Genomic DNA, 24895 nt, shown 5'->3' on the forward strand with positions numbered 1-24895 from the left:
CAGATAGAAAGGTTTCTATGGTGCATTTGTAAAGATGGTCAGGGTCTTTACGGACACGCCATTGTTGTGCCTTCTTGACCGTCACATCTAAGTGGGTGGTCCAGGACAGACTATTGATGTCAGTAGAGTTATTCTGAGCGAAGGCCATCAATTTAACTGGAACGACATGACTATCCCAGCTCATGCCAACGATAGATACTCATGGGAATTCCTAGAGGCCTGGTTCTCTACCCATAATGCAATCAATAAACACGTTGGTGACAGTCACTCCTAGGAACTTAACACTGTTGACCTGCTCCACCTCAGCCCTACTGATGGTAGATAGGGATGTGTAGTCCTCTTTTTTTCATGAAGTCGATGATTAGCTCTAGATTTGCTACATTGTGGGAGAGATTGTTATCTGTACACCATGACACCATCCTGTATTCTGTTTTGTCATTGCTTGATATCGGCCTTGAATGGTGGTGTCATCAGCGAACTTGTAGATGGTGTTCTGACAAAATCTGGGCACACAGTCATGAATGCACAGTAGGGGGCCCACTATGAATCCTTTCAGGCTGCCAGTGTTTAGGGTTATCATGGAGGAGATGCTGTTGTCTATTTTCACTGACTGTGGTCTATGCATCAGGAAGCTGAGGATCTAGTTGCAGAGGACAGAACTGAGACTTAGGTCTGAGTTTGGAGGTTAATTTGGTTGAGATTATGGTGTTGAAGGCAAAGCTTAATTGATAAGTAGAAGCCTGACGTGGGCATTCTTATGATCCAGGTTCCAGGGATGATTTTGAGAAGGTGACCAAGCATGTGGATGAGGGAAGGGCAGTTGACAATGGTGTACATGGACTTCAGTAAAGCCTTTGATAAGGTTCCACATGGTAGGCTATTGAAGAAAATGCAGAGGCATGGGATTGAAGGAGATTTAGCAGCTTGGATTAGAAACTGGCTTTCTGTAAGAAGACAACAAGTGGTGGTTGATGGAAAATATTCAGCCTGGAGTCAGGTCACTAGTGGTGTACCTCAAGGATCTGTTTTGGGACCACTGCTGTTTTGTCATTTTCATAAATGCCTTGGACGCAGGCATAGGTGGATGGGTTAGTAAGTTTGCAGATGACACAAGTCGGTGGAGTGGTGGACAGTGTGGAAGAATGTTGCAGGTTGCAGAGAGACTTGGATAAACTGCAGAATTGGGCTGCAAATGGAGTTTAATACGGATAAATGTGAGGTGATTCTCTTTGGGCAGAATAATAGGAAGGCAGAATACTGGGTCAATGGAAAGATTCTTGGTAGTGTGGATGTGCAGAAGGATCGTGGTGTCCATGTACATAGATCCCTGAAAGCTGCCACACAGGTTGATAGTGCTGTTAAAAAGGCTTACAATGCGTCAGGTTTTATTGGGAGAGGGATTGAGTTCTGGAGCTGTGATGTCATACTGCAACTGTATAAAAAGCTAGTGCGGCCTCATTTGGAATACTGCGTGCAGTTCTGGTCGCCCAATTACAGGAAGGACGTGGAAGCATTGGAAAAGGTGCAGAGGAGATTTACCAGGATGTTGCCTGGTCTGGAGCACAGGCGCTATGAACAAAGGCTGAGGGCCTCGGGTCTGTTCTCATTGGAGAGGAGGCCAAGACGGGATTTAATAGAGACATACAAGATGATCAGAGGATTAGATAGGGTGGACAGCGAGAGTTTTTTTTCCAAACGATGATGACTTCAGCTTGTACAAGGGGGCATCGCTACAAATTGAGGGGCGATAGATTTAAGACAAATGTCAGAGGCAGGTTCTTTACTCAGAGTGGTAAGGGCATGGAACGCCCTGCCTGCCAACGTAGTTAACTCAGCTACATTAGGGGCATTTAAACAGTCCTTGGATAAGCATCTGGATAATGATGGGATAGTGTAGGGGGAAGGGCTTAGATTGGTTCACAGGTCGGCGCAACATCAAGGGCCGAAGAGCCTGTTCTGCGTTCTGTGTATAGGGCCAGGGAAATGGCGTCAAGCTGTGGACCTGTTACACTGCTAAGCGCATTGCAAGGGATCCAAATAGGCTGAGAGGCTACAACTGATGTGAGCCATGATTAGCAAATCCAGAACCAATGCAAATCTAAATTCCACATGGCTGCGTTAGTGTGGTAATCTTCAAACAATGGTAGCTACCATTCTCTTGATTCACATAATTTTTCAAGATTATTTTTCAAAATTTCAAGATGAAAACTTTGTTATGCTGTGTATTCTAAGACATTTCAAACAACTACACAGCTTGCTTCAATTTATCTTATTTACTCTTTATATAAAAGAAATGTCAATCTTACTGTTAAAAAATTCTGTAGCCTGCATGCTTACATTTCAGCAAATGATCACCATGTTAAAATAAAAATAAGGTCTATCAAAGCAGATTTTGTCTGGGATCTGACTTATCCAGAGGCAACATCAGGCTACTGACACTTCACTACATTCTGCACTCACTGATTTCAGTAATTTCAGATGATCAACTCTGCTTCCACCTTTTTCAGACAACAGATGTTGCTAACAATGCCACTATTCCATCATCAGATCCTCTGGATATTTTGTTTTTCGACTTGTCCTAGTATCACCTTTTGTTTTGCAGCAATATCAATGTCGTCATTTTATTTCCTGCCTTCGATCATACCACAGACTTACCCCATGCTTTCCTTGCCTCTGCATGATCTTAATCTCTCTTTACAACTTTTTCAATTCTGACTGAAAGTTCATCAACTCTTTCTCACTCCTAGAACCTGCCTGACCCAAATAGTTGCAGGATTTTCTAATTATTTTCTTCTTCTAGTAATTGAGTTTCACTGACATGTCAGTCATAACTTGATCATTTAACAGATTTGATTTATTATTTCTAACCAAGATAGTGAAAAATATTGTTTTGCATGCTAGCTACACGAATCATGCCTTATTTAAAAAGTACAGCGGGGAACAGAACTGAATGCAGAATATAGTGTTGGAGCTACATAGAAGGTGTAGATAAAAATCAACTCTTATAGAAGACAGGTCCATTTAAAGTCTTCTAACAGAGGAAGAAGCCGAGCTTGAATCTGGTGATGTGTATTTTCAAACTTGTATACCTTTTGTCCGACAGAAGAGGATGAATGAGAGTATAACCAGAATGGGGTCTTTGATTATGTTGATCATTTTCGGAGGCAGCAGGAAGTGTGGTCGCAGTCAATGGAAGGAAGGTTGGTTTTGGTAATGGATTGGGCTGCATTCACAACTCAAATTCCTTGCAAAGATAGTAAGAACTGCCGATGCTGGAATCAGAAACTACAGTATGGAGATGGAGGAGCATAGCAGGCCAGGCAGTATCCTGCTCCTCTGATGCTGCCTGGCCTGCTGTGCTCCTCCAGCTCCACAGTGTGTTATTTCTAATTTCTTGCAGTCTTGAGAAAAGCAGTTGCCATACCACTTCCATGTACATCTATAAAAAATTGCTAAGAGACATTGTGGACATGCCAAGTTTTTTTAGTCTTCTGGGGAAGTAAGGCCTTCGTGAACTTTCTTGACCACAGCAATGAGAGTGGATCAAGACAGATCACTGGTGATATTTACACCTACTAACGTGAAGCTCTCCAACACCTCCGTCTCAGCACCACTGATACAGGAAGGAGCGTGTTTCCCCCTCAGCTTCTTGAAGTCAATGGCTGGCTCCTTCTTTTTGCTGGGGGAGAGAAGGAGGGGGGGAAAAGAAGGAGGGGGGGGAGGGAGGGGGGGAGGAAAAGAAGGAGGGGGGAGGAAAAGAAGGAGGGGGGAGGAAAGAAGGAGGGGGGAGAAAAGAAGGAGGGGGGGGAAAAGAAGGAGGGGGGGGAAAAGAAGGAGGGGGGGGAAAAGAAGGAGGGGGGGGAAAAGAAGGAGGGGGGGGAAAAGAAGGAGGGGGGGGAAAAGAAGGAGGGGGGGAAAAGAAGGAGGGGGGGGAAAAGAAGGAGGGGGGGAAAAGAAGGAGGGGGGGAAAAGAAGGAGGGGGGGGAAAAGAAGGAGGGGGGGGAAAAGAAGGAGGGGGGGGAAAAGAAGGAGGGGGGGGAAAAGAAGGAGGGGGGGGAAAAGAAGGAGGGGGGGGAGAGAAGGGGGGGAAAGAAGGGAGGGTGGAGGGAAAGAAGGAGGGGGGAGGAAAGAAGGAGGGGGGAGGAAGAAGGAGGGGGGGAGGAAGAAGGAGGGGGGGAGGAAGAAGGAGGGGGGGAGGAAGAAGGAGGGGGGGAGGAAGAAGGAGGGGGGGGAGGAAGAAGGAGGGGGGGAGGAAGAAGGAGGGGGGGAGGAAGAAGGAGGGGGGGGAAAGAAGGAGGGGGGGGAAAGAAGGAGGGGGGGGAAAGAAGGAGGGGGGGGAAGGAGGAGGGGGGGGAAGGAGGAGGGGGGGGAAGGAGGAGGGGGGGAAAGAAGGAGGGGGGGAAAGAAGGAGGGGGGGAAAGAAGGAGGGGGGGAAAGAAGGAGGGGGGGGAAGAAGGAGGGGGGGGAAGAAGGAGGGGGGGGAAAGAAGGAGGGGGGGGAAGAAGGAGGGGGGGGAAGAAGGAGGGGGGGGAAAGAAGGAGGGGGGAAAGAAGGAGGGGGGGGAAAGAGGTGGGGGGGGAAGGGAGGAGGGGGAGAGGAGAGGGATGGGTGACTTTACACCATGCCACTAAGATGAACTTCCTGTACTGTCTTGTCATTCGTTGAGATGGACCCACTAATGTGATGCCATCCGCAAAATTGTAAATGAGAGTTAGAAACGAATTTGGTCTCACAGTCATGTGTGTATAAGGTGAATAGTAAGGGGCTGAGGATGCAGCCTTGTGGGCACCAGTGTTGAGGATTATTGTGGAGGCAGCATTGTCACTTATCCTTCCTGATTGCAGTCTGTGGGTCGGAAAGTCAAGGATCCAGTTGCAGAGGTGGGGAGCAGAGTCCTACACCTCAGAGTCGGGAGTCGAGTTCGGTGAAATTGTGGTGTTGAAGATTGAGCAAAAAATCAATAAGAGTTTGTAAGAGTCAATAAGTGGGTGTCCTTGTTATCCAGATGTTCCAAGCATAATTGCAGAACCAGGGAGATGGCATCTGCCACGGACCTACTGTGACAGGAGGCAAACTGTATCGGATCACAGCAATCTGAGAGGCTGGAGTTGATGTATGTCATACTGACCTCTCGATGCACTTCATAATGATGGATGTCAGAGCCGCCAAGCAGTAGTCCTTAAGGCACGTGGCCTGATTTTGCTTTAACACTGGGAAGGTAATGGTCTTCTCGAAGTGGTTGGGAACCTCTGGAGGAAGATGATGTTAAAGATGTCTGCAAATATTCCTACGAGCCCATCTGCACAGGTTCCACATATACAGCCAGGGATTATCATCTGTGCCTGTCACTTTCCATGCGTTCACTCTCAAGGTCAATCGAACATCTGCAACAGTGACAGAGTTCACTGGTGCAGCCAAGGCTAATAGGCAGGTGGCATCACTTCACTGATCTTTTGTTCAAAATGAGTATGGACCATTGAGCTCATCGGGAAGTGATGCATTCCTAACTGTGATTCAATGTGACTTCATGGTGCAGCCCATTACATCATGCAAGCCTTACCACTGTCAACATCTGTCATGTGGTTAGTCTAGGACTCTAGTTTTGTCTGAAAGCTTTACCTGAGTATTCTGCAACAAAGGACACTTTGCAAAATTGCTGCCAGAGCAAAATGAATTATAAAATTGAGTGACAGCAATAACACAGCACTACTGAATTCCTAACTTAGATTGGGATGGAATGAAGAGGGTGGGGGGATGGGAGGATGAGGACAGTCAAGGGCAAAAAGGAGAGAAGGGGATGAAAAGAGGGGACATTTGGAGCCGGGGTGGTGGAGGTGGGAAAGAGGACTGAAAGATGTCACCAGAAAACAGGGAGGGTCAGTGAAAAGGAGAGCCAGTGAAATCATTGGAGGCAGTGAACAAATGCAGAGGGGCAGAAAAAGGATGAAGGAGGACAGAAAACAAGACTGTGTGCAAACGTAACCCGACAGTAGTTTCTGCTTAAAGGCTGAAGCTGTTTAGCTTTGCATTTTGTGCTTTGTGGCACAGTTCAGTAAATAAAGCCTCTCCTAATTGTCATTCTAGTGTTAATTTCACATCAAGAGGTCAAGGTGCGAGCTCTAAAGAGAACTGCTCGGCTCAGGAATGTAAACATTTTGTGGACCTTGCTGTTATCTACAGCCAAGGTTACGACCAAATAGATATAACGTGACGTTCATAAACATTCTGTCTTTTAAAAATCACTTTGCTTGCACAGTTCCTAGGGAGATTAAAATCTTCTGCATTTGCACTTTATAGGATACTAGCTTTAAAATACCAGTTCAATAATTAATTTCATGTTTCATATCCTAAAAAAACCAAGGCCATTTACGGTACAGAGTAAACTGTTTAACTTTTGCTCAGCATCAGTAAGTGAAGGACACTCAAAACAACAGCAACCACTTTTATATAAAAAAAGAATCAAGAGATTGGTGCTAGGGAACACAAGAAATTGAATTTCAAGTTCATCTAAATCAGTGATGCAAAACTGGGCTCATACTGAACTGGCAGCTGATACTTCTGTACCAGACTACCTTTTATTCCACTGTAGCTCATGGAATGACAGTTCAAACTGTTAGTTGGAGAGGGGAAGCAATGACCTAGTGATATTATCACTGAGCAGTTAGTCCAGAGACCCAGGTAATGTTCTGGGGACCTGGGTTTGCATCCTACCATATCTGGAATTAAGGAGTCTAATGATGAACATGAATCCATTGCTGGTTATTTGAAAAACCCACCTGGTTCACCAATGTCCTTTAGGGAAGAAAACTGACATCCTTACCTGTTGTGGCCTACATGACTCCACAGCAAAGCAATGCGGCTGACTCATAACTGCCCTCTGGGCAAAAAAGGAATGGGCAATAAACGCTGGCCTCATGCCATGAATAACGCAAAGAAAACTTGCCTCATATGCTTAGTATGCATTATGTAGGACAGTTATGTATTTGGTTAAAAAATGATAAATGCTGACATTATTTTCCAAGTTAACGGAAAGAAATGTGAAGCAGTATTTTGAAGGCTGTTGCTTAGCTACGAGACAGTTGAATTCTATTGAGGCAAACCAATTTAGCCCATTTAATCTATGGCCAATGATATGCTTCAACCAAAACCTCAGAATATCAATCACTGCACCAAAATGGCATCTATATTTCAACACTACAATTTCCAAGTAGGATTGTCAATTTAATGCAACGTTAAGGTGTAATAAAAGATAAAAGCACTTTTAGAAATAGCTTGGTTCAGTAGGGTGGCTCAGTGGTTAGCACTGCTGCCTCCCAGTGCCAGGGACCTGCTTTCAATTCCAGCCTCGGGTGACTGACTGTGTAGAGTTTGCACATTCTCTCCCTGTCCACGTGTGTTTCCTCCTACAGTCCAAACATGTGCAGGTTAGGTGAATTGGCCGTGCTAAATTGCCCAATGTGTTCAGAGGTGGATTAGTCATGGGAAATGTAGGATTACAGACTTTAGGTAGATAAATCTGGGTGGGAATTTTCTCTGGAGAGTTGGTGTGGATTTGTTGGTCGAATGGCCCATTTCTACACTGTAAGGATTCTATGATTTCTATGATGAAAAGGTAAAAATGATCGAAGGACAAGCTCTTGGGCTGCTCCAAATCATCATTCACAAACAGTGTCAACCCACAGACATGACAGGCAAAAAGAGAAGCAAGACCAACCAAGAGCAAGAACGACAGACAGACAGACAGATGGCTTACATGGCTCTGCGCAACCAACCAACTCACGTCTGTGAAAAAACAGAACCCAAAAGTCTGGATGCTGTTGTTAGGCAGCCATCAGTACTAGAACCCTTCCAAAAGTCAGTTTGTTTCGTAATTATGATTCATCATTATCATTCAACATTTTTTAAAAAGCTTTTCTCCTACAGTCACCGCTTTTTCTAAATAGCAGGCAATCCCCAGTTTTGATAGTTTCATAGAAAAAGTCTAAGCGAAATGCTTTGTACCCCAAGAAAAATCCAAATCTTCCATTTTCCAAGCGTGTAATCCACAAATATATTACGTATACACACATGCCTGCAATACACCTGTGCTGTTCTTTTTGTCAGTGACCACCACAGTCAGCAGCAACTCCACCCAAGTTGCATGTTTTGAGATTATAGAGTTATAGAGAGTTATAGAGCTGTACATCACAGAATCAGGGCCTTCAATCCAACTCGTTCATGCCAACCAGATTTCCTAAACTGAACTAGTCCCATTTGCCTGTGTTTGGTCCATAACCCTCTAAATCTTTCCTATCCATGTACCTGTCCAAATATCTTTTAAAAGCTGTAACTGAACCTCTCTCTTATCTCTTCCCCTCGTAGCCCATTCCATACATGCACCACCCTGTGAAGATGACCACCTTCAGGCCCCTTTTAAATCTTTCCCCTTTCACCTTAAACATAATGCCCTCTAGTTTTAGATTCCCCTACCCTGGACAAAAGACCTTGGCTATTCCTCTTGTGATTTTATAAACCTCTGTACGGTGACCCCCTCATTCCCTATACTTTGGTGAAAAAAATTTCCAACCTAACCAGCCTCTCCTTATAACTCAAACCTCTACTCTTAGTCCCATCCTTGGAAAACTTTCAGTTTAATAATATCCTTCCTAAAGCATGTGACTTTACTAGTGTCTCGCAGAGCTACAATGATGCCCACCTCCTGTATTAAATGCACTGACTTAAGGCGGCAAATGCCTTCTTCATCACCTTGTCCACCTGTGACACCACTTTCAAGGAACTATGGGTCCGCACTCCTTGGTCTCTCCATTCAACAACATTACCCATGGCCCTATCATTAACTGTCTAAGTCCTGCCCTGGGTTGTGTTTCAAAATGCAACACCTTATGTTTATCTGAATTAAACTCTATCCGCTATTCCTCGGCCTACTGGCCCATTTGATCAAAATCGCACTTCACTCACCATCTGTTATAACATCAATACTGGTGTCATCCACAAACTTACTAACTAGCTATATTCTCACCCAAATTGTTGAAAAATAACTGTGGACCCAGCACTGGCCCTTGCAGCACACCCCACTGCTGATATGCCCTCAACCTCTTCTGGAGTACTGTGTGCAATTCTGGTTGCCCTGTTATAGGAAGGATATCATTAAACTAGAGAAGGTTCATAAAGATTTACCAGGATGTTGCCAGGAATGGAGGGTTTGAAATAGTGGTTAGCTCTGCTGACCTACAGCACCAGGGACCAAGATTCGATTCCGGCACCAGGCAATTGTCTGTGTGGAGTTTGCACATTCTCCTTATGTCTGTGTGGGCTTCTGCTGGGCGGTCCAGTTTCCTCCTACAGTCCAAATATGTGAAGATTAGGTGGATCAGCTGCGCTAAACGACCCATAGCATTCAGGGGTGTGTGGGTCAGCCATGGGAAATGCAGTTTCAGGGACAAGGTAAGGGGATGGGTCTGGATCTGGGTGGGATACACTTCAGAAGGTTGTTGTGGACTTCTTGGGCCAAATGGCCTGTTTCCACACTTGGACATTCTATATAAAAATAGACTAGAAAGACTGACTTTTTCCACTGGAGTATAGGAGTTTGAGGGGTGACCTTATTGAGGCTTATAAAATCGTGAGGGGCATGGATAAGGTGAATGACGTATGTATTTTCTCTAGAGTGAGGAAGTTCAAAATTAGGGGGCTTTTTCTTTTAAAAAGTGAGACGAGAAAGACTTATAAACATGGGGGCAATGTTTCTGAATGGAGTGTTTCACATGTGGAATGAACTTTCAGAAAAAGTGGTGGACGCAGGTACAGTTACAACGTTACAGACATTTGAATAGGTTCATGAATGGGAAAGCCTTGGACAGATAAGGACCAAGCAGAAGCAGGTGGGATTCGTTTAATTTGGACAGATGGTCTGCATGGTATTTACGGACCAAAGGATCTGTTTCCATGCTGTATGACTCCAACTCTACCACCATCCTCTGTTTCTTACCGTCAAACTAATTTTGAAAGTTCTCTTACCACCAAAAATCTATTACCACCAAAATTGGCCTTGCCCCAATTAAAAACCTTACAAAGGATAGGTCTGGTCCACAAATTAACTATTTTAAAACTAATAGAAGTATGGTCCCTAGTCCCAAAGTGCTCTCCCATCATATCTAGTCATTTCTCCTGCCTTATTTCCCAATAGAGAAGGAACAAGAGGTCATCTCCTACCAGTGTCATCTACATATTGCTTAAGTAAGTTTTCCTGAACATACTTAAGTTCCTCCCCATACAACCACTTAACACTATGACAGTCCAGCCTAGGTTTGGAAAATTAAAATTTCCTACTGTTACAACCTTATTACTTTGTTTAAAGGAATCAAGGAATTTGTTAACCATTTACCAAAAACAACCAGAGCTTTGCTAAAGCTACGATAAATTTGCAATTTCCATTCGTGCATTCTGAAGATTTCCAATGTGATTTGGAATTGTCTAGATATTTTTCTGAAATAGCAGTTACGAAACTGTTACCAAATCCAGCAAAAACTCTGAAGCTAAGAACTATTTATAACAACTTTAGTTCATTCACGAAAGGTAACAGTAAAGTCACCATGGTCCCAAAGGAGCATAGGGCTGTTCTGTCAGGAGGGAGGGACAGACAAAAACTGGTAGTTTGATGTGAGGGTTACTGTACTTTAGATGCAGAAAGGGATGAGAAGTGGGACCTTAATGGTATCCTGAGCCAACAGAGAAATTAAGCCCACACTGTTGGCATCACTCTGCATTACAAACCAGCCATTTAGCCCACTCAGCCAATGGATACCCATTCATGAAAAACGTGAACAGTAGTCGACATCAATTTTATGGCTTACGAATGAAATCCTCCATTAAAATGCGATCTACGATCTTTACGGACTGGAGCACATTTAAATAGGGGTTTTCCTCCACTAGCCAGCAAAATGTACAAGAAAAATGTTCAACCATTTAACATGAAAAAAATTACTAACTAGAGGACAGTAATAAAAGTTGAAGTATTAAATTTGTAGTCATTCTTTAATATATGGTAAATCAGCACAAAGTTCTTGTTCTTCAAAGTATTAAAACATCAAACAGTTAAATGCACCACTGTACTGTATGTGATCATAACAAAAATTCAGATTGAAGCAAATTTATTTTATATCTGATCATAAATCCTCAATGGGAACATGGAATATCAAAAATTATGTATAAAATATCTTGTTTGTTACAGAATGTTGCAGTGCTTTACCAAAACCAATTAAAATAATTTTAGTGTAGAGGAATTATCAGGAACTTTCGGATGATACCACATAAAATTTTAACACTACTTTAAAAGGTCTACAATTACAACTAAAAGTTTCCAAATGACTCGTGGTATTTAAGGTTATAGTTCGCAGTAGAATTATGTTCTGTGCTATTTTCTTTTAGCTTTTGCTGTACATTTCTCTTTTATTGTGTTGATACTTATTAGAGTGAACCACAACAATTACAACAGTTGGTCCTTGTTGCTCTTCTGAGGAACTCTATGGGCTATATACACACACCTGAAATTCTGCATCTTAAAATGAGAAACTATTCCAATTTTCACGATTTCCCACCTTTATGAACAGATAAGCCTATAAAACATATGGAAGTAATAACTAAGTGCTCTTGTAAATAAAAAATATTTCAGTTTTCTGAATGGATTTTTGCAATGAAATCTTCAGTTTCTGTCTTGAGCAGCGTTGTGACGATGACTGGCATTAGCATTTAGGATGATATTTATTACACCTTATTGATTACAAGGTTCCAGTTGTGGAGCTGCCTTCAGTTGCTCTTTGGCCAAAGCAACAATTCAGGTGCTACAATTAATTCATGTAATGGCCTTTAAACCTCTGAAAACAGGAGCGTCAGACATCTCAAAGGGCAATTTCAACTTCAACCACTGGCCATGAGTTAATGTTGGATTAGGGTGATAGTTTTACAGCCTAGCCAAAAAATCTCTCTTATTTGTGGGGAAGAAAGGTTACCAGGAATTTCCTCACATCTCATGCTCCAAAAGGTTGTCTCATTTCAAATATATATTGGTCTTCGAGACAGCCCACATAAGGTTCATGAAGTTGATTATGAATCATTTATGGACTGGAAGGCATTTGTTATGAGAAGCTGAGCAGGTTGAGCTTGTATTCATTAGCATCTAGGAGAATGAGAGGAGATAATACTGAAAATAAATGATTCTTAAGGAGTTTGACAGGGTGGATGCAGAGTGGCTGTTTCTCTTTAAGGGAAAGTCAGAGAATATAACCTCAGAATAAGGAATTGCAGGTGAGGAAGATTTGCTTTCTTTCAGAGGGTAGTGAATCAGTAGAATACTTTACTCCAGAGTGCTGACTCAAGGCTCAGTCATCAACTATCTATCTTCGAGGCTGAGATTCACAGATAGTCAGTAAGGGAATCAAGAGTTTATGGGGCTAAGTAGGAAAATGGGGTTGAGGATTATCAGATCAGCTGAATGGTGAAGTGTACTTGATGGGCCAAATGTCCTACATGTGCTCCTATGGGTAATGATTTTATTTTCCTAAATATTTCCTTTTAAATTCTTGAAACACGTTAAGGGCTAGTGCGTCTTGTTGTTCAGCAAGCATGGTACTTCGCGGTCCTCAATTAGTCCACACTGACCACAGCAAGAAAAACAAAAGAATGTGTAATCATAGAAGCAAAATAAGCTAGCAATAGATCTAAGTCAGTGAACCTCAACAACACATTTATAATGGGGTACACTCCCAAATACACAGAACTTAGAACAGTACAGGCTCTTTGGCCCACAATGTTGTGTCAACCTATTATCCTACTAAGATCAAACTACCCTGCATACCCTACATTATACAATGAAGGAAAATTTGGTTTATCAATAATCAATGTTTTCTACTTTTTATTCAACAGGAAATCACTTGTTTTTCTTCAGCAATGTAAAATGTGTCAGCTGAAAGAGATTGGTGCCCACAGTGGAAGAATATCGGTTCACGCTCAAATGTTTTTACTTCTTACCTCCAATTACAGCTGCGGTGATGTGGAAAGTGCTTAGTAACAACCAAGCAAAACCACCAGAAGGGAAAGAAGATGGAAAATGACGAGGAAAGAGGATGGTTGGGTAGTTTTGAAGCAGGTTTTTTTTTTACATTTCTGACAGCTATTGAGGTGTTGAGAGGTTGGGGGGGGGGGGGGGGGGGGGAGGAGAAGACAAAATCTCTCATCACAACAGCACAACATTCCAACGTTGGAGGTGATGACTTTGACAACTCGGGTAAGGAGCTAGTATAAGGTGCCTTTAATAATTGCTTCTTCATACAATTCCAGAAAACAGCTGGTATACTCACTTCCACGTTAAATTAAAATGTGTAACACAAAAATGCGTAGAAAGGAAAACAAAGGACAAAACAGCCTCCAAAAGAGACTGCAACAAAGAGACACAGTTGGATAATATCCACTACAATATATGAGTAGGGATACTCAACAATAATGCACAACATTACTATCATCCATGGCCTTAAATGCTAAACTCAAACTATATTATAGATGAGATACTAACATGTAGTGTTTATCAAAACCCTCTTTGCAATGAGAACCTTGGACAAAAACCAGCCTTTATGCAACACAAACTTGACAGTTAATCATTGCGTTACTGGTTATAGTTTCATACAGCCCTAGTAAAAGTAACTTGCCCTCATCTACACAATTCTTTTCTGAAATAGGCTCTAAGGGTTTCTGGTTGTGCTCAATCAATACTGATTTTTCACTGTGCATTACTATCATAATTATATCAGGCAGCCAATATTAAACCCTGCCAAACAACAAAAAAAATGGCATTAACAAATGGCATTTTCAAAAAAGGTAATTAGCTCAGTTTACTGGAATTACAAATAATCTTCTTCCCCCCCACATGAATTATTTAAGGGGATATGCCTCTACCTACTGTATAAAAACTCACTTCCAAACTCAGTCTAAACTAAATTTAATACAAGAACACTCTTCAATTCATAAATGTTGCTCCTTGTGTTTTTTTCCATCTGAATGGATACATCTTTCAAATCTTAATGACTTGTCAAAAAGTACCATTCTTTCAAATTAAAAACAAAACATTACACACAAAGACAATTATTGCCTGGGCACCCTTGGGAGATCCAATGCTCCACTGCTATACAGCCGATTCCAACTGGACAAACTAGAAGGCACAATTTCGGGTCAAAGAGCTCTTCAATTTCTATTATATGTCACTAAATTCTGTAGCCCACTTCCTTTACATCAATGTCAAAAGAAATTTATTACGACAGAAACAATTTAATTATTCACAAGTTACCAGGAATTCGAAGTGCAGGAAGGCAACATCTAAGCAAATAGAAAGGAGTTGGCCCTCTTACGCTAGCTAATCAATTTGCACTCGTGACTTATTCATCAGGAGGATTTATGAGCCACAGAACAAATCCAAGTCCTCTGTGAAAGTCAGTAGAATGTTTGAAAGCCCTTTATCATTATTGGATTACTTTCACTGACAATATGGACTAGAATATTTTAGATATATCTTTTAAATAAAGGTGCAGTTATTACAGAATTATATTTACTGTGATGTTAGGAAAGGAATGCTTTGGTCATTTTACATGCAGATCCTGTCAGATTTCAGTCTAGAAAAGCAATTTTATCCAAGCTGGGGATCATGATTACTGACAATCAACATGGCTTTGAGGATGGGAAATCGTGTCTCAGGAGCTTGATTGAGTTTTTTTTGAAGTAACAGAGGATTGATGAGGACAGAGTTGTCCATGTGATCTATATGGACGTCTGTAAGGCATTCAACAAGATTCCTCATGATAGACTGGTTATCAATAGGAGGGGAACTAGCTATTTAGATATGGCTCAAAAGATAGACGACAGAGGGTGGTAGTGCAGAGTTGCTTTTCAGACTGGAGGCCTGTGACCAGCAGTGTGCCACCAGGGTCAGTGCTGGGTCTAATACTTTTCATCATTTATATAAATGATTTGGGTGTGAATATAGGAGGTATGGTAAGTATGCAGATGGCACTAAAATTGGAGGTGTAGTGGACAGCGAAGGTTTCCTCAGAGCACAATGGGTTCTTGATCAGATGGACCAATGTGCTGAGGAGTAGCAGATCGAGCTTAATTTAGATAAATGTGAGGTACTGCATTTTGGAAAGGCAAATCAGGGCAGGACTTATACATTTAATGGTGAGGTCCTGGGGACTGTTGCTGGACACAAGAAATCTTGAAGTGCAGTTTTATAGTTCCTTGAAAGTGGAGTCGCAGGTAGATAGGACAGAGAAGGCAGCATTTGGTACGCTTATCTCTACTGGTCAGTACATTAAGTATAGGAGTTGGGATTCATGTTGCAGCTTTACAGGACATTCTTTAGGCCACTATTGGCATACTGTGTGCAACTCTGGGCTCCGGGTTCAGAAAAGATTTACAAGAATATTGCCAAGGTTAGATGGTTTGAGCTACAGGGGGAGGCTGAATCAGCTGGGGCTATTTTCCCTGCAGCATTGGAGGCTGAGGGATGACCTTATATTGGTTTAGAAAATCATGAGGAGCATGGGTAGGGTAAATAGACAAGATCTTTTCCCTGAGATGAGGGAGTCCAAAACTAGCAGGCATAGATTTAAGGTGAGAGGGGAAAGCTTTAAGGGGGGACTGACGGGACAATTTTTTCCACACAGGAGCTTACAGTGCCTGCTTGGTCTAGTGTGGTAGACAAAAACTACTTCCTGGTCTAATGGAAGAGTCTCTTGTCTTTAACAAGATACAGTTTATTATAGATGAGCAACTAATTATAGGTTACATTGATAATGACAGACAATATTACAGAGACTCTAAAGAGGACCAGATGGCAAGCATCACTCCATCGAAATCCTACAGTGTTCTGCCCACATGACATCAACTTAGTGGTGGTGCTTATGGCACTCAACAATAACCCTTTCAGACCTATATATATTAAAAAAAACACTGCCAAGACTGATATTTGAATGGCAACATTTTCCGCTCCTCGTCTGTCAATCTGGCTGAGTTGGTAGCCCACTCACTAGGAGGCTCTGGGTTGAACCTTCAATCCAAGCCCTGCATATATAAATTCAGGTTTATATTCCAGAGCACTCCATTACAAGAGACATCATTTAGAAAACAATTACATCCATTCAGAACCCTGATTGCTCATATTTCTAGTGGAGTTTGAAAATTCCAAGACATTATGAATTAAGCAGGAAGTCTTCCCAAGGTTTCTGGCTTCAGCAACTACATCAATGAAGTCAACCAGCCAGTCAGGAAGCATCTCTTACTTTGAACAAAGATTTTGTTAAGCTGGCTGCTGAGGAGAAACAGGCCAGTATGTGCTGAAACTGCAATAACTTCACATTGGGACAGAATTCAAGTGTTGAATGGACTTGGACTTTTAAAGAGAAACCAGTAGCTGGAGGCAAGAAAAAGAATACAATTGTTTTTAGAAGCGGCTCCAGTTCACTATTAATATCACAATAAAACTCAACTCCACACTCTTCAAACAAATAGCAATAGATGTCTGGCGGTTGAATTTGGAGATATGCATTTTGTAAAATGGATCTCAGTCCCTTACAATATGGTGTACATGGGTGCAATGGTGATCTTTGAAAAGGGGATTACATAGATTACCGAAATAGTAAAATGTGCAGGGATATGGGAAAGAAGCATGTGAGGGAGGGAGACTCTTGAAAGAGCTTGTACAGGCTTCAAAGGCCAAAGGGCATCCTACTGTACTACAATGTTCTACAACTGGGTCTTGCCAAATACATTTTTCCACCTGTTCTGAGGAAAAGTCACCAGCCTCGAAATTTTAATTGATTTTTTTTCTTCACAGATGCTGCCAAACCTGCTGAGCTTTTCCTTCTGCTTTTGATCCTGATTTATAGCATCATCAGTTCTTTTGACTTGCACATTTTTTTTCACCTGTTCACTTAAGGAACACAGCTGGAAACAAAGTCCCAAGTACTAATAACATACTCTCTAATCAATCTCTTTTTCTCTGCTCCTGGACCTGTGATATTTGAACACTTTACCAATTTTGAGCTGGTTATGAATATGCAAAGAGGTGATGTGGTGGTGCCGGTGTTCGACTGGGTTGGACCAAGGTCAGGCATCAGACAACACCAGGTTATAGTCCAACAGGTTTACTTGAAAACATTAGTTTTCAGAGCCTCAGGTTTGACTCAGGTTGGAGGAACGATGACTCCCTGCTGGATGGAGTCGGATCTAGCACAAGGGAAGAGGTCAGTCACCTCAGCTCCAGGATATCTCTGCAGGAGTTCCTCAGGCCCAACCACCATCAGTTGCTTCATGAATGAGCTTTCTTCCATCATAAAGGTCAGAAAAAGGAAAGAAAATGGCAAAAAAAATTAAAAGATTCACCAAGGCTCCATTGATAGCCGCTTCAAAACTCATGACCGCTGCCATCGATAAGAACAAAGGGCAGCAGATACATAGAAACAACCATCTGCAAGTTCTCCTCAAACTTGCATACCACCCCGATTTAGAAATATATCGCCACTTCTTCAGGGCTGCAGAACTCAAACTTCTTCTAAAACTGCATTGTGGGTCTACATACACCAAACAGACCGGTGGTGAGCAGCCTCCTTGAACTTCCACGCCTTCTCAAGGGCACTCTGGAACGGCAATGAATGCTGACCTAGCCACAAGACGCGCGCGAGCGGACGCCTGAACAAGCGCGCGCGCGAGCGGACGCCTGAACAAGCGCGCGCGCGAGCGGACGCCTGAACAAGCGCGCGCGCGAGCGGACGCCTGAACAAGCGCGCGCGCGCGAGCGGACGCCTGAACAAGCGCGCGCGCGCGCGCGAGCGGACGCCTGAACAAGCGCGCGCGCGCGCGCGAGCGGACGCCTGAACAAGCGCGCGCGCGCGCGCGAGCGGACGCCTGAACAAGCGCGCGCGCGCGCGCGCGAGCGGACGCCTGAACAAGCGCGCGCGCGCGAGCGGACGCCTGAACAAGCGCGCGCGCGAGCGGACGCCTGAACAAGCGCGCGCGCGAGCGGACGCCTGAACAAGCGCGCGGACGCATGAATGAAGCAAAAACAAGATATGGCCTCAGTTTCCATGTATGCTGCGAGAAGTAAATTAATAAATACAGTAATTTGGGAGTTGACCGCCAATGATTAGGCTTTTGACCTTCTCTTAAAGTTCTCAGGTGGAATTTACAAAACAAAATGTTGTTTTAAATACTTGGTGCATGGCGAATTGGACAGCTTTAACAAAACAGATGGGCATTCTATGGAAGAATACATCTTGAACTTTACTACATTCTATGAAAGATTGGCCAAATGCAATTTGGGGATAGTAGATTCTCCAACATCTGCAGTTCCTGAGATAACAAGGTATACAGTTGAAGAAGGGTCTAGGCCTGAAACATCAGCCTTCCTGCTCCTCTGATGCTGCTGGGCCTGTTGTGTTCATCTAGCTCTACACCTTGTTATCTCAATTTGGGGATGCATGGTTTGATTGAATTTAGGCTGCTGGGTTGTGAAGTGTCTTATATGAACAAGCCCCTGGTTTTTTGACACTTGCGTGGCAGGAACATTTGGCTATTGACTCCTTAACTTTAACAATTAGCTAAATATAGCCACTTTCCCAATACATTTTAAATTTACAAATCGAGATGCCTCTATGTCAATTGAATCATTTTTTAAAATTCAACCTTCCTGCTTATAAAAACCTATCAAATATGTTAAGAATCAAATTTTCACAGGAACAAAACATCTCCCTTATAAGCTAACTCCATGGATCACTTTAAATTGAAATGGCATCACTATCTCACACAAAAAGACTAATGTGGCATTTGTTTTCTGCTTATGTATTACAGATAATGTGTGTTACACATCAGTGTCTGCACACTGATATAATCAGAGTAACAACAATTGCCTGAGATGCCATTAAGTCTAGCCTATCACCACAAACAACCTACCCTGTCAAAGGGAATGCTGTACTTCTTCAGAATAGAAGGCGATATAAGAGTCATTTTGTGGCGAAGAAATGCATCACATCCCTGAGAACTGCCTGGAAAGAAGCCTGCAAGAAAGAGTAAAACAGAAGAATGGATTATACTTTTGCCAATTCACTACAGTATAACACCTAACTGCTTTGTTTCTTTCTGTGGGCTTGTCAGCTACATTCTGCTAATTCTCTCCAGATGCAATAAACGCAACTGTTTCTTCCTTTCTCTCAAATATTTGTCCCAGTCCTCCTGACGTTGTTAGAAACAGAAGAACATGAGTAGGCCATTGATGCCATCAAGATTACTTTGCCACTAAATTACATGTTTGATCGTCAACCTCAATGCCACACCGCTGCACTATTGCCACATCCATTGAAGTCAGTGGTCTCCAGAAATCTATGGATTTGTATCTTGAACATACTTAATGATTGATTGTCGACAGCCCTCTGGAGTAGGGAGAACTCCAAAGATTCACCGCAACCTCATTGGAGTGTTAAATGGTCTGCTCCTAGAAACTGTGTTTTCCTGGGTTATAGCTTCAAGATAAGCAGTCAATCATTGAAAACTACGCAGAGGAGAAATTTCTCCATTCAGTGAGTTGGGAATTTTTTGAATTTTCTGCTCCAAAGCAAATCCATCATTGAATATATTAAGGATAAGCTGGATTTTTTTGATCTCAAGGAATCAAAGGATATGACTATCAGGCAGCAAAATAAAGATAAGACAAGACAGAAGATAGTTATGATTGCATGATGGAGTGCACTTGACAGGCTACATTGTGTACTCCCACTCTAATTTCTTATGTTTTATTAACAGTTATCTGTTCAGTTAAAATGTGTAATGCTAGATCATCAAACACAATAACATTCACAAACAAAAACACTACTGGAAAAGCTCAGCAGATCTGGCAGCATCTGTGGACAGAAATCAGAGTTAATGTTTTGGGTCACGTGACCTTTCCTGAGATCTGAGGAAGGGTCACTCCACCTGAAGAGTCAAGTCTACTTTCTCTCCACAGATGCTGCCAAACCTGCTGAGCTCTTCCAGCAATTTGTTTGTTTGATTTACAGCATTCACAGTTCTTTTGGATTTTATACAATAAAATTCATATATAATAACTTTCAACTTTATACCACATAAACCTGGAGTTCAATCACACAAAATTTCCATCAATTCTGTTACTGCAAAGGAAGGTGATTGTGGCAGATATAACAGCCGACAGAAAAATGCACCACTGCCTATCTTAACTAAATATTTAGTTTGAATCATGATTTCTATTGCATCAAATCAGAATGCACCTGAAATTCAATGCCTCAGTACCACATATCCAGAGTTATTTTATTCCGAGCCACAGAAAGGAAATTATTTCAAATTGCCAAGACAGACTGGCAAAATTGTTAGTTCAGCAAAATTTTCAACTTATTACATCAACACTATGACAAGGAATTTGTGATTGCATTGACAGCAAAGTTTACTATTAATTGACAGCAACTTTGGGCATTCACAGATGCAGTTAAAAGCAGAAACCAAAAAGTTACTGTCATTGATAGCTTGTACCTCCAGAGGGTGCAATCTGCTATAGTCTTTGCAGATACAATTTACATGGTACAATAAGCATCTGATATAGGATGTTTAAAATGTTCAATTTTATACATCCTATTCGCACTGTTAGTAGCCATTAAATTTTGGACCTCGGAGTACTAAACTTAGCACACTGCTTTCTGCTTCATATCCTATCTAGCATAGAAAACCCATTTTTCAAAATCTAGAACTTAAATATTTAAAATAGAGAAACTATCAATTTTTTTATCATGAAATAATATTAGGAAAATAAGTCAGTCATAATTTAGTGAATGAATATTAGCTGCCATTCATTAGACTTGGCATTGAAACTTAATGGGCAATCACAGGAACTTGCTGCAACTGAAGAAGATATAAAACTGTCAGAGCACGTGGAACCTGTGAGAAAAGCAAATTAGATTAATCAAGCTCTTAAAAAGGGTTTTTAGACTAAATCGCGCAAGTTTCAACTTGCCACAGTACAACCAAATTTGTAATGTGTATACAAACCACAGGATGGTCATGCTATTCAAGAGTCCAGTATTTGAATGATGAATGATGAGTGAGGCAGTAACGTGCCATTTTCATTTAATTTGTATATTCCGGCCTATTTGAATGGAGCTTCAAAAATAAACGAAGCCTGGAATCTATTAACTGGCACATATGATGCAGAATTTAATAAATTTTAAAGAAACAAGATGCATAAAAAAAGAATATAGTTTTAAACAATATTTGATTGTTTTTATTTGTCAAATGGTTTAAAGCCTGTTCAAATGGAATCTCTTTAAAAATGGTCTCACTACTTGACATCTAACCTTTAACTCAGTGCACCATTGTAGATTCAATGGCGAGAAAGCAGTATTCGGGTGTAAGTTACAGGCAACAGAAATAAAATTCCAAGGAAATGGGCAAGTAAAAGATTTAACCTAATGTATTATTTTAGGTACAAAGTCAAATTGATGTTTAAATAAGAATTGAGGGGGGAAATGCTTAACAGGGGAAGCAGAGCCATACAAATAATTATATTTTAACAAATAGGTTTTCTTTAGCAGCTTACAGACAGACATTTTCAGACCAGAATTCTGTGATCAGTGGTGCTGAATAGGGATCGGTGCTGAGTCCACTGTTGTTTGTCATTTATATAAATAATTTGGTCGAGAATGCAGGAAGCATGGTTAGTAAGTTTGCAGATGACTCCAAAATGGTGGTGCAGTGGACAATGAAGATGATTATCTCAGAGTACAAATAGGACCTTGATCTGATGGGCCAATGGACCAAGGACTGACAGATGGAGTTTAATTTAAATAAACATGAGGTGTTGCATTTTGGTTAGACCAATAAGGGCAGGACTTACATAGTTAATGGTAGGGCCCTAGGGACTGTTGTAAAGCACTGACCTACGGGTTCAGGTACACAGTTACAGCATGGATAGACAATAGTGATTAAGACAGCAATTAAGACACTCTCCTTCACTGGTCAGACCTTTGAGTACAGAATTGGGGTGTCATGTTGAGGTTGTACAGGTCTTTGGTGAGATCACTTTTGGGATACTGCATACATTTCTGGTTACCCTGCTATAGGAAGGTGAGGGTAAAATTGGACACAGTGAAAAAAGATTTACTATAATGTTGATAGAACTGAAGGTTTGAGTTATTAGGAGAGATTTAGTTAGCTGGGACTTTTTCCATTGGACCACAGGAGATTGAAGGATGATCACAGGAGGTTTTTGAGCTTATTGGGGGCATGGGAGTTGGGCAGTTCATAAATCGGGGGAATAATTCCAATGTGAGAGGAGAAAGGTTTAAAAGGGACTGAACGGGCAACTTCTTCCACACAAAGGGTAGTGTGCACGTCGAGTGAACAGCCAGAGGAACTCAGAGGTGGGAACAGTTACAACGTTTAAGATACTTGGACCGGCACACAAATAGAAAAGATTTAGAAAGATATGGGCCAAATGCAGGCAAACTTGGTTAGCATGATGAGTTGGAACAAAGGTCTGTTTCCATGCTGTGTGGATCAGTGACTGTACGACTCTATTAAAGTTATAGATGGTAGGTTTTACTGTTTTCTCAACTTAGGTTTTAGAACAGTAGTTACAAAACATCTAAAGCATGAAAAATAAAAAGAGTTTTCGTTCTAACATGAATACTATGTTGAGTTCTGGTCTCCCTGCTATAAGAAAGATGTTGTTAAACTTGAAAGGGTTCAGAAAACATTTACAAGGATGTTTGTTGCTGGGGTTAGAGAGTTTGAGTTACAAGGATAGGCTGCCTAAGCTGGGGCCTCTTTTCCCTGGAGCATTGGAGGCTGAGGGGTGACCTCCAAGAGGTTTATAAAATCATAAGCAGCACAGATAAGGTGAATAGACAAGGGCTTTTTTTCCCCTCCGAGGGTACGGAAACCCAAAAGTAGAGGGCATAGGTTTAAGATGAGAGGGGAAAGATATAAAAGGGACCAAAGGGGCAACTTTGTGTCACTGGGTGGTGCGTAATGGAATGAGATGCCAGAAAATGTGGAGGAAGCTGGTAGAATTACATCATTCAAAAGGCTTTCAGATGGATGTATGAATAGGTGGAATTTGAATTCAATAAAATATCTGGAAGTAAGAGTCTAATGATGACCATGAATCCATTGTAGATTATTAGAAAAACCCATCTGGTTCACTAATGTCCTTTAGGGAAGGAAACTGCCATCCTCACCCAGTCGGCCTACACGTGATTCCAGACCCATAAAAATGTGGTAGACACTGAACTGCCCTATGGGCAATTAGGGATGGGCAATAAATGCTGCCTAGCCAGCAATGCTCTCATCCTGTTAATGATGAAAGCAAAACAGGAAGAAAAAAAATGGCGGTACGTGAATCACAAATAGTTAATATGCAGACACAGCAAATAGTTTGGAAGGCAAATACAATGTCAATGTCAGTCTTTATTGCAAGAACTATGAAGTATGAAATTTGGGCCATCTTGCAACAACTGTACAGCACATTAGCAAGGCTGCACCTATAATACTGTGCAGTTTTGGTCTTGAGGAAACACACACATTACAATGGAAGTAACTCACAGAAGGCTTACAAGGTTGATTCCTGGAATGAATAGCATAGCAAAGATAGAACAGATAGCAAAAGACAACATCTGAAATTGGTACTGACTCCTCCACAAGTAAAATATGCAGAATTTGCCGTTTGGTTTCTTCTTTCCCTTGAGCAGTTCCTCAAAATTAAAAATGACTTTCTTCCAACTCGGTCAATTAATTCTAAAATGGTTAAGTGCAATGACAAATCTGCCATACAGGACAGTTTTACTTGGAGATTTGCTTGCAGATGAGTTATTTGGAAGTTTGTGCAACCTCTAAGCTTCCCTTTGCATTTTCCTGATAAACATCTCACTGTTTGCTGCCTTTCCCATTTTGATCAGTGGAAATCTAGGGATGCACACAAGTCACCTTTAACACACAAGCTCAAGGAGCTCCAATTCTCAATGCTCTAACATTCTAGAGCCTCTGGGCTACTAATAGATCAAAACCTCATCCCAGGACTATAAACATTTCTCTCGTAATTTTCAGATCCTCTTCAGCATTGCAAGGTTAGTGTGTCGTAAAATTACTTCGCAAAACATGCTTGTGCTTCTAAAGCATCTAACTTAAAACAAGCAAACACACATCATCTCTTCCATTTCTGGATTAACACACGAAAGGAGGCAATCTTTCTGCAGGAATTATTGCATCAAAACCAAATGTCACTGAGTGAATGACAAAGCTTTGATCAACTAATGTTAATTTGAATATATTCCTTCTTCCATACAGTTCTATGTGAATTAGATCAACAGGGCAACATCACAGGCTTAGAAGTATAAAGAAAGAGCAAAGCAATCATATTTTAGATAGGTTTAAAAATATATTGTATATATTCTTGTGTAAATGAAACACAAGTCATGCCCAAAGTTTACATTCAATGTCTAAATTTTATGTTCTAAAACACTTATGGTTCAAAAACTATTGTGTAGGCAGTCTTGTCAGCTTGACAATAACAGAATCAGATGAAAGAACACCTTCTGAAAAGACTTGTCCTTTTTCCTTCTGTAATTGCCAATGTTTTCAGTGAAGCAAAGTAAATCTAAAAAGTATATTCTTTGAGCAACATTTATTTATTCATGGGCCAGGGGCATTGCTGGCTAGGCCTATTCTATACGGCAATTGAGTCAACCACGTTGCTGTGAGCCTGGAGTCATATGTAGGCCGGGTCAGGTAAGGATGACAGTTTCCTCCCCTAAAACAGACATTAGTGGACCAGATGTTTTTATTTCCAAAAAACATT

The 24895-nt window shown here is 41.6% G+C and overlaps 1 protein-coding gene across 3 annotated transcripts in view; it reads right to left on the minus strand.

Moving 5' to 3' along the window:
* The window catches only part of kdm4b (lysine (K)-specific demethylase 4B), a 453216-nt gene that overhangs the window by 271813 nt on the left and 156508 nt on the right, over nucleotides 1-24895 (minus strand). For all 3 annotated transcript variants that reach the window (XM_048559767.2, XM_059638447.1, XM_059638448.1), the window contains exon 7: nucleotides 18991-19094. In XM_048559767.2, the coding sequence (XP_048415724.1) occupies nucleotides 18991-19094 (104 nt within the window). The remainder of the gene's footprint in view (nucleotides 1-18990; nucleotides 19095-24895) is intronic.

The sequence above is a fragment of the Stegostoma tigrinum genome, chromosome 30 (genome assembly GCF_030684315.1).
Source record: "Stegostoma tigrinum isolate sSteTig4 chromosome 30, sSteTig4.hap1, whole genome shotgun sequence".
Taxonomy (NCBI): domain Eukaryota; kingdom Metazoa; phylum Chordata; class Chondrichthyes; order Orectolobiformes; family Stegostomatidae; genus Stegostoma; species Stegostoma tigrinum.